Genomic DNA, 11,101 nt, shown 5'->3' with positions numbered 1-11,101 from the left:
TCTTTACTCCGTACCCAAATTTTCAAATCAAGTTCTTTGGTAATCATGAAAATTGTAACCTTGATCAATGGAGGAGGGAAAGGGGTGGAGTGAGATGGCGGCCACCACCTTTTAGTTTTTAATTTTTTTCTATCATCATATGTAAAAAATTTTACATTTATATTTTTGTTACCCCTAATTAAATTGAACAATTTTTTTGAAACAGTGGTAAGCTTTCTAACAAAACCATTAATTTGTTTAGGTTCGATTCTTCCTAAGCTCAAATTCTAAAAATTTTCCCCTTTTTTCCCTTCTTTGTTGCTAGCTAGATTTTTTTTTCCCTTTTCTCTTTCTTTTCCCTTTCTTTATTTTTTTTGCTTGCTAGACTTTTTTTTCGTTTTTTTTCTTTAACCCTTTCTGTTATTCTCTTTTTTCAATCAAACAATATCATTCATTAAATTTGAAAAACCCTTTCTCTATTTTTGTGCATGAATCAAATCAAACTATTATCATTCATTAAATTAGAGAATCCCTTTTTCCTTTTTTTTTTTTTCGAATCAATCAAATAATTTTTTTCTTATTTTCTCTTCAAACCAAATAGCTATTAATATATATAAGAGGATTTGGCCTTTTCTCTTATTCTCTTTTTTTTTTTTTTTTGTGAATCAATTAAACAATTATCATTCATGAAACTATAAAAACCATTTATCCTATTCTCTTTTTTGTGAATCAATTAAACAATTATCATTCATGAAATTATAAAAACCATTTATCCTATTCTCTTTTTCGTGAATCAATTAAATAATTGTTTTTCTCTTACTAAATAACTATTTATATGTATTAGAGGATTTGGCTTTAGTATGTATTTTCCTAGATAACTAAATTGAATTCTCTGAACATTTACATAACTTTATTGTATATAATCTGTTACGATCCTATGTAAAAAATACATTACTTAACAGCTTACAATATCTAATGTAAAAATCTAATGTTAATTTTTTTTAATTTATATCTGTTCGTACTGATAAATCTAAAAGTTTATATTTAAATTGTTAATAAATTTTATATTATAATTTAATTTAATTTCAAAAGTAATCAATTTTTATGTCAAATTGAATTATTGATCCAATTCATAACGTTATATGGTTATCATTTAACCACCCTTCATGCAAAATCTTGAATGCATCACTAGCCTTGATGCCTACATAACTAGTTCCATATTCCATATAAAAAACATGTGACAACTCTTGAATCCTACCCTAAGTAACATAAGCTTGGGCCTCATTTAAATTTAGACTATATAAATGTTACAAATATGTATATAATTTGTAAATTATAAGATAATAGTCCAGTTTATCAATGCACTTAATTGCGAGTTGCGATTTTTCATGCAATGTGAACATGTGATCATCAAATTATAATTTTTTGATGCAATTTCATTATTCAACCAATATTATTACGTAAAAATTAGAAAGATGGTGAATTGGACTAAATTAAACATATAAAAAAGTTACAAAAAATTAGTACTCAAACTTTGTCCCCGTTTAAAAAAGTGTCTAAATTGTTAACATCCTTAGCTAAAGCAATGACGTGTCATAAAGGCTTCCAGAACATGTGTACAAAAAATGTCATGTCCTTTTGTTGGAGTTTGTGCCAAATAAGATGCGTGGCGTACACACCAGAGTTAGTTAAAAACAAATTTTAAAATACATATAAATATTAGAGTAAGAAAAAATTAAACGATATCGCAAACCCAGATTTTCTCACGCTTTCCCTCGTTTTCTTACTAACCAAATAGCATAACACAATTGAAATCCTCTACAAACCCGATATTGCAACCATCAAACACTTTTACTGGAGCATCTAAACAACGAAAAATTGCAATAAAGAAAATTTAAATTAACAATCAAAAATTGCAACCCCATCCCCTACAACAATGTAAACCCGGAAATTATAAGCATGGCATACTTGCAAAAGTTACAAACCCAGAAAAAACATGACAGGCTTATCTTGTTTTCCATTTAGCGTTTATTTCCCTGAATAAACATGGACTACTCTCGCCTGCTTAAGCTCCAATCGGCCAACTAGTGGCTTGGTTCGAGTCGCTGGCAGCACGATTAAGCATGCTAACAACTAGATTCGATCATTGGCAGCACTGATTGGTCGCACCAGCGGTCTGATCTGGTTGCTAGCCGCAGTAAATCGGTGCTGGAGACCATCCTGGAACGAATGAAAGAGAAAGGGAGTGAGTTAAATCTGTTAATGACCAATGCCAACAAACAAAACGAAAACATAATTCGATGTTAACATTGCACTAGAAAAAGTATAACGGTAAATTGTAATTTCAATCAATGTAGCACTAAACTTGACATTTATCTTAATTTAATTAGAAAATAGGGATAGTTTTTAATGCAGCTATGTGACCCAATGGCAAGATAAGAGAACATATCTTGCACGCGGACTCCGATCAAACTCATAAGTCACAAAATTAGTCCTCCTTGGTAATGGAAATACCAGAGCTTAATTAAACCAAGAAAACGACTCAAATCCTGTCTTTGTAAACCATTACAGCACGAGAATTTCAACTTATTTTAATAGACCAAATTTCTTTTGTTAGATATCTGAAATGACAATGAAATAAAGAGATACAAAAAATGCAAAACGAATGCTCAGCTTTCCTTTCTTCTTTCAATGCTCCTTTCAAAATTCTTTGTCCACCGGCATTTATACCTCTCCTCCATTTCGAAATAAATCGTTCTCCAGTCTTTCTCTTTATAGTTTCATATATGTGCCAACTTGTGAGATTCAGAGGGAAAGGAAGAACTTAGAGAAATGTTGTCCAGCCGGGAGATTCTCAATTTTTTTGTGAACAAAGATGTTAGGAAACTGCTTAAGCGCAAAGGTAGTGATGCGAACGAAACAGGTATGTCACTACTATCTTTTTCATTTTTGTTTCTAAATGCTAATCAAATTATGTCATTAAACTTGAATTTGCTTACTTATTTCAATTTCATTGATCTCCATTTTGGTTTCTGTTAGTTCAGCTTACAGTTTGGAGAGATGAAGCAATTAATTAGCAATTTTTTACTAGTTTACCGTTTTCTCTCCCACCCAATGTCATGGAAAGGCTATTTTGTCTTTTTTTGTGTTTCTTTCCTTCCCTTTTCTTCTGTATCCTTTTCATTTATCCACTTTTTTTCTCTTACCAAATATACCATATCGGGTGTTTGGTCCAACTATTGAAAAGTTTTTTACCAAAAACATCTTTGGCAATCATAATATTGCAAAATATATCTTTTGGCAATATAAAATGTGTGACACTGCAATAGGATGTTACGAACTGTGAAAAGGAATTACTGCAAAAAGTATGTATTGTATTATATTGTTGCAGTTATTGAGCTTTTTGTATATTCCTTTGCTCGGATTCATGTTTCTTTTGTCTACTTCTCTTCGGTACATTTACAAAGGAAGAGCTCTGGAAGAGTTGCGAGCCTCCCTGTTTAACGATTTTTGCTCATCCGAAAATGCAAAACGTCTACAGCAACGTCTTTGCACTCCAAGTGTTGCTCTTACATTCAATTTTGTGATTGCTATTGGTATTATTTTCATGAACAAATGGGTTGGTATCCTGACATATTCAATATATATAATGCTATAAGCCTTTTGCGTTGGAACACGGTAGAGCTTTCTAGCAGTGTAGCTGATTAGCTTCCTTGGTTTCTCCAGGTGCTAAAAAATGCCGGATTCCAGTTCCCCGTACTTCTCAGTTTTATTCATTACGTAGTAACTTTGGCATTGATAGCCATCCTAAATGCATTGTCTTTGATTCCTCCCTCTCCTCCTCTAAAATCGGCCCCTTTATTTACTCTTGGACTGGTTATGTCTCTTTGCACTGGCCTTGCTAATGTCAGCTTGAAGTACAACAGGTGAGAATGAGATCATATGTGCTTGGCTAGCTAATTAAGTCTATTTTACTGGCATAATTAGAAAAGACATGTTTTCTGTTGTTCGCAGCGTCGGATTTTATCAGATGGCCAAGATCGCTGTTACGCCGACAATTGTTCTGGCAGAATATATATGGTACAAAAAGAAGGTTTCTTTCCCCAAGGTGATTTGCTTCTCTTCTTATTGCGTTGCTTCAATGGGCCTGAGAAGGATGGATAAATATGTAATCACTCTACATATTTATTTTTTTCAGGTGGTTGCACTTGCAGTTGTATCGATCGGTGTTGCTGTTGCAACCGTGACTGATCTGCAGTTCAACCTCTTCGGTGCTAGCGTAGCATTGTCTTGGATAATTCCAAGTGCCATAAGCAAGATCCTCTGGTGCAGTCTGCAACAGAGGGAGAATTGGACTGCTTTGGCGTATGCTAAATTCTTTATTGATCAACACAATTAATTCTGCCCTACTAATATCACTTAACATTGATGGTTTTTAATTTGCATAGCTGTTTGTTTTCACCTAATTAAGTTATAAAATTCTAACAGGTTAATGTGGAAGACGACGCCCATCTCTTTGCTTTGTCTGCTCATCATGATTCCCCTCTTAGATCCTCCCGGAGCCTTCTCCTACAATTGGAATTTTATTAACACATCCATGATCTTAATCTCTGGTGTTTTCGGCTTCTTGCTTCAGTGGTCAGCAGCTTTGGCTCTCGGGTAAGAATGGACTCCATTTCTTGTAATTGGAGTAACGAAAATACTTAAGGTCTTTTCAACTTTCAGACATACACTTGTCTACACATAGGAGGATCTGAAGACTAACTTTCTCTCAAGATATTCTTTAGGGCTTTGCTTGAAAGGTGTAAAAGATGATTGATGGTCATATCTTTAGCCTAATTAATCAGTTCAAAGGAATTTGGATACAACGTAGGGATCATTGGGAAATTTTTTTAATCTAATGGCTAAGCTACAAAGTAAAAATTAAAGTGATTATCAAACCCAACCATTAGATATTGAAATATAATCATACGCCTTCTGTTAACCTCAGGGCATTTTGTTATATATGTGCTGATAAATGCTGTAATCTCAGGGCAACGTCAGCCATCTCCCACGTGGTTCTTGGACAATTTAAAACGTGCGTGCTGCTTCTGGGAAATTATTACATCTTCAGTTCAAATCCGGGCACAACCAGTATCTGTGGAGCCCTTGTAGCTATTTCTGGTATGTCGTTTTACACGTACCTCAATTTACAAAATGGGAAGCTGAAATCAGAGAAAGGATCTCCTCGAAAGGACGAGCACCAAGAAAACAAGGATAGCCGTGATGCTTTTAATGGAGAATCAATTTAGTTGGATACGTACTTGTTCCCATGCAGACATATCTCAGATAATATGAGAAACTTAATTCCTCATCAGTCAGCCAATGTTTAAGCTAAACTTTTACATTCCATGTTATGATTAATGTCAATTGTATTTTTTATATATTTATTGGTTACACAAGTCTGAATATATGTCCTTTTTAAGCACCAGCTTAGTTGTTATTATTATTATTATTATTATTATGATACATATTCTGGATACACATAGGAAATCAAAAAATAAAAAATAAAACCTCTTTTAACACTAAGTAAAAGAGACACAATATAGAAAAACAAAAAACAAGAAGCAAGGTCCAGTTTGAGAGGTGTTCACGGGTCGAGTTACTAACCTAGATGATCAGGAACGACAAAATAACCTCAATCGACTAAAGCTAAATATTCAAATGAGACATTTTTTATTAAGATTAAGAAAATGAGGCCTTTGAAGAAAGTGCAAATGAGGAAACAAAAATTTATAAGTGGATATTATAAATTGAAAAGAAATTTGATATTATATATATAAAAAATAGTTGTTGAAGATTATTAAATATATATTATCATTAATTGATTAGGAATAGGAGAAATAGTTGAGAATTAATAGGATTATAGAAGTGATAAAAAATTAAAATTTATTAGACTATTAATTAGGAAAGTGAGAAAATATGACATTTTATTAATTATATTGACTTTTATCTATTGTTTTTGAAAATTGACAAATAGCTAAGAGTTAATAAAGACATGGCAAGTTAGAGAAAATAAATATTTGTTTGGTATGAAAGGATAAGTAGATATTTTATTAATGATCTTAATTTTTAACTATTTTTAATATAATTAATTATATTATTATAAAATTATGTGACCTATGAAAATTCGAGACTAAAGTAATGACTTTAGTGGTTTTATGCTATAGCTGACTCTGCTTAAACTTGTGGGTTTGGACATGAAGTTTTAAGTTCAATCTTGTCTAACTCTGTATTATTAAATTATTACACATTAGAAATAATAAATACTTTTTATTTTAATTCTAAATTATGGGAGACCTTGCAAGACTTTGTCGTTACCACAAAGGGAGGAAACTTATAGCTGAGTTGCTATACTTACTACAAGGTTATCTGCTTTGATGAAAACTTTGTAAAGATAACTTTTAACAAAAATATTTTTGCAAATGTTAGTCCAATCAAAAATAGATATGTTGTATCTATGTTGTCGTAATATGGTGTTTCAAGTGTCATTGGGATGAACCCACTTGGACTTAAGGTTCAACAATTTAGGCTAGAGTGGGTCATGGGCTAAAATTGAACTAGTGTGGGCCAAAATTGGATTGGCGTAAGCAAATTTTGGACTTTCCTCACTTGTCTAGGCTCGTCTAGACCTACTAGGATCGTCTGAGCTCATATGGACCTTTTGAACTCGTTAGGTTCTTCTGGACCTTTTGGATCGAGGCCTGGTTTTTGCTCTCAAGACTAGAGCGGACTTCAGTCTAAACCACGGTTTTGTCGAACCGCCTCCAATCATCAAGGACTAATGCTTTAAGTGCAGAAAAGAGCACTTAAGAGAGTGAGAAGGTGTGGTGACCAGAGGAATAGAGGGGCCTATTCAAGAACAATTGAGAATTGATGAGCCGACCGATCCAGATTAAAGAATAAATTTGGCAATTATCTCTAAACAATGATAATTAACTATGTTTATCACTTTGAGATAATGATCAAGATAAAATAAAGTGAAAAGTGTGTCAAATAAATTAAGTCAAAACATATGACCAGATTCATTTTTTCTTTTTGTTAAGCGACCAAATTCAATTTATCTCTTAAAAGCATCATGTCAATCTACACTATTATTTATCTCAACAAGACCTCTTTTTTTACTTTTTATTTCATAAATCTGAAATTATCCTTTCAATTATCCAAAATTCAAGGTGGCAAATTTGGTGCTTAGAACAGGCATAGCTTAACAACAAGGTATTAAAAGAAAATTCTTCATGTTTTTAATGAAGTGAAAAGCTTAATTGTCACAGGCAAAGTTTTTATAAAAAAATTTAATTTACACTACTATAACTTTAGCTTCAAGGAGAAAAAAAAAGAGGGCTTGGGGCTCTTCGATTTAGCATAATGCAGTGTCAGCAAAGTGAGGCCTAATATTATTATTATAAAAGCAATGAATCATTTAAGACATGATCCAATAAAGGCAAGCGGGTTTCTTTGTCAACTAAAATTTCAAAACAAACAAATCAAGAATGCAACTCTAAGATAATAACTTGTAAGATCTTACTAGAGTTACTAATTTGATTACGGACTCAGAATCTACTCCAGCAAAGAAAATTCAGTTTTGATTATGGACTCAGAGATCATCCTTGAGCTTAATATCAATACCTAACAGCTTAGCCAGTTTTCCACTCTGATATGCTTCAACAGTATCTGAAAATTAGAAAAATTATCAATAATTTCTCTACTGGTTCTGTATTACAAACATATTTTCATTGCATGAAGAGAGGAAAGTTAAATTCATTGGAAAAGAAAAGCAAGTTACCATCTGAGCCTCCAATGTGCTTTCCATTTATAAAAACCTGTGGTACAGTACGCCTACCAACAATCTCACTCAATGCATCCTGAATGTTCCAACCATCATCTGTCAAATACATAAGCAACTCTCTCAACTTCAGTACTTCAAGTTCAAAATTGAGGAAGAACTACATTCCACAAGTCAATATGGAGCTACTGTAAAAGGATCAACTAAAATTAGTTGTTGTACATGCTTGTCAGAAATTTCAGTTGAAGCTAGTAGAACTAGGAGAAAACACAGCCTACAAAAAAGCTGGACAAGCAGTTAACGGTCTGGTTAGAGTCTAGACTTTGCTATTGTACCCATTCATTTTCAGCTCTTATCTTATAAGCAAATCAAAATTTCTAGCTCAATAATAATCAAACCGCTGGTCCTGCACTTCGTAAAAAAGGGAATGCAGTTGTTAACAGACCTCGCTCATCAAGCTCCACAACAAATGGAACCTGGTTCAACTCCTTGAACACAGATTTTGCCCTCCTACAGTACCTGTAGAATGCCAAAATGAGCAACAAATTCCAAAGGAAAATACTTGATTCTTAGTCCAAAATTCAAACTTAGTCACCCAAAAAAACCATTATTAGTAAATGTTTGGATTGTTCTATATTACGATAAACAGAGTTTTATCTATGCACTTAATTAAAGGGGGAAAAAGTAGATAAAAAATGAGTATGAAATCAATCAGAAAAATGAGCAGGAACAAGAGAACAATCGTACAGATCGACAAGAAAAAGGCAAACATTCACACAGAAAAATATTAATTAACTAATTTTGAGATGAAATTAATAAGAGCAGAATCGACGCGAAGAAAAACGTACGGGCAATAGGACTTGGAGAAGATGACGATCTTGTGAGCAGAGATGGTCTTCTTGACGAAAGCTGCTTCAGGCGAATCAGCCAAAGATACCCAACTGAGAGATGCTGAAATTACTAAGATTGATGCTATCAAGATTTTCACGGCCATTGAATCCCTGAATCCGAAAATATCTGTCTGATGATACCGCCGATAGCCGTGCTAGCAAACTAGATCCGCGAGTCCCCTTTGGAGTCTCACCCAAATTTTTGTTTTTATGGGTATTGCACTTTTACATTTGTCTTATTTATTTTAATTATTTGGCCCCTTTCCTTTTATCAAATTCTTTTCTTCACCTTTCATTTCGTTAAACTCTTTGAACGGCTTATTTGCTTAAGCAAGAGAAAATGAAATTGTCACATTAGTAAATTTGACAATTTGTGTAAGCATGTTTTAATTGCAATAAAAATAAGTTATTAATAGTTATATGAATAAATATAAATACATCATAAACGTATCAAAATCACAAACACATTTATCGATATGTTTCTTAAATATGTAACACGATATAATACGCTTAACACATTTATAAACAAATCAAATTAAATTTTATACAGCATGGCATGATTGATACTTGTTTAAATGATGAATACAATTAAATATTTAAACATGATTAACACAATTAATATGAATAAATTAGATTATTATTATTATTGATAGTTTAATTTTCACATACATAAAAATAACATATAATTCTATTATTTAAATTTAAAACTAATAATTATAAACAATAACAATAAAACAATAAACACTCATCTGTCATGTGAAAAATTCATCAATATCAAAGTAAACACAATAAAATTTAACATTAACATCAATATAAGAGAATCATAATAAAATACAAATAATATCCAATAATCCATCAGCACAATAAAACACCAAAAACCTAGATTAAAGACTCTCTCGTCACTGCCACACATTATTCCTATGCCACAAAAGCTATTTATAAAATAGAAATAATATATTAATAATTTAGATAAATTTTATATGGGGTATTTATTCGGATCATAAATAGGTAAATAGGATTATGTGGGTTGACATAATAATACAATTAACTAAACAAGTAAATAAGTTATATGGATCAACATGGTAACACGATTAACTAATTGAGTTAAATGAGTTTTAGATGGATTAAGCAAGTTTCATATGTTTAAGACGTGAAGTTGTCAAGTCTTAAACCTATCGATATGATTAATATACGAAATATGATTACCAAAACCTAGATCCACTTAACTCTGTATCGTGCTTGTACCATATTAATGTGTTGTGTGTTGAAATTTTCAGATCTAATTATTAGTTAGAATAGCATAGACATGAAATATATATATATATAATAATCAAAAGTTGTCCAAGCATACAATTTTCAATGGAAATCTACACAAATATTTCTTGTGAATAACTCAGAAGGAAATTTGTATTGCTTATACTTGGAAAGCCTAATGCTTACTAAGGGACAGGCTTTCAAAGTTTTCTCTTTACAAACACAAGTCAAAATTACAATCAAGAAGGGCAAGTTAGTCTAATCAATGATAAGAGAACAATTTTCTTTAGGCTAGGTGCAATACCATGGCTTTCTTCTTCCTTGCGGATCCTTAAGGTTTTGGTTCAATAAATGATAAAACCTTTTTTCGAGGGGATAGAAAATGATGAGTCTCCAGTCAAGGAAGAAAGAAATAAATGTTGCAGCACTAAGGAATACTAATTGCCAACCTCATTATTGCTCCCAATGGAGTACTAAAGTAGGTGAATAACATTTAAAAATATTTTGAAGGAAACTTTTTGGCTTGAAAAACTTTTGAAGAATTTTGAATTTAAGAGTTTAAGACTATAATACCTTGTACTTTGATATGGTGGTTAATAAAGTTTATTGGATGCCAATTGAGATTAATTATAATGTTTAGAAATGATGAAAGATGAAAGGATTAGTTTGAGATAAAATATTCCGCACACGAGGAAATAATAATATTTTATCGAAGAAGAATTTGCGAGATAAAAAATAATTTGGAAGTCAATTGAGGCATAATAAGGTATTTTGGGTACTAAGGGGACAAGAGGAGACAAGAGAAAATTTTTGGAATAAAATAATATTTTATTAATAAAATAATATTAAAATATTAATATTTTATTGAGTGTCAAAATTTTTCATGAAGAAGGAGTATATGGGTAACCTAAGTGGGGGAGAAGAAGAATGAGAAAAAAATTTCGGAGAAAAATGATTTTAATGGGGCCGTGTGTCTTTATTAAGTAAAGATAGTGCAAGTAAATAAATATTTTAAATATTATTAGGACATTGCGTTGGAGTACAAATTTTATGCTTTATTTGTACATATGTAGAAGAAGATAATAGAAGGAAATTGGAGTTAAATGAGTGTTGGGAGGACTAAATTAAAATGGAAAGAAACTTAAAGGGTAAA

The 11,101-nt window shown here is 31.8% G+C and overlaps 2 protein-coding genes across 3 annotated transcripts; one reads left to right on the top strand and one right to left on the bottom strand.

Annotated features, from left to right (window-relative positions):
- Positions 1-2,688: 2,688 nt before the first annotated feature.
- LOC18589456 (nucleotide-sugar uncharacterized transporter 1-like) lies at positions 2,689-5,449 on the top strand. Of its 2 annotated transcripts, XM_018126557.2 has the most exons (7): positions 2,694-2,902; positions 3,447-3,598; positions 3,706-3,905; positions 3,994-4,087; positions 4,178-4,344; positions 4,468-4,638; positions 5,012-5,449. In XM_018126557.2, exons 1-7 carry the CDS (start codon positions 2,812-2,814, stop codon positions 5,268-5,270), a joined length of 1,134 nt encoding a protein of 377 aa, XP_017982046.2. In that variant the 5' UTR covers positions 2,694-2,811; the 3' UTR covers positions 5,271-5,449. The 2 variants fall into 2 exon arrangements, with proteins under 2 accessions (XP_088665590.1, XP_017982046.2); XM_088809464.1 differs by lacking the exon at positions 5,012-5,449 and having other exon boundaries at positions 2,689-2,902; positions 4,468-4,642.
- Positions 5,450-7,377: 1,928 nt separating this feature from the next.
- Positions 7,378-8,919, bottom strand: LOC18589455 (Glutaredoxin family protein). Its single transcript, XM_007014436.3, has 4 exons — positions 8,653-8,919; positions 8,250-8,323; positions 7,805-7,903; positions 7,378-7,692 (listed from the first exon to the last, which is right to left on the bottom strand). Exons 1-4 carry the CDS (start codon positions 8,796-8,798, stop codon positions 7,616-7,618), a joined length of 396 nt encoding a protein of 131 aa, XP_007014498.1. The 5' UTR covers positions 8,799-8,919; the 3' UTR covers positions 7,378-7,615.
- Between the last annotated feature and the right edge of the window lie 2,182 nt (positions 8,920-11,101).

Source organism: Theobroma cacao, chromosome 9 (assembly GCF_053813885.1).
Source record: "Theobroma cacao isolate CCN51 chromosome 9, ASM5381388v1, whole genome shotgun sequence".
NCBI classification, from domain to species: Eukaryota; Viridiplantae; Streptophyta; class Magnoliopsida; order Malvales; family Malvaceae; genus Theobroma; species Theobroma cacao.
Note: the sequence above shows the minus strand (reverse complement) of the source record. Positions and strands in the feature narration are given on the sequence as shown.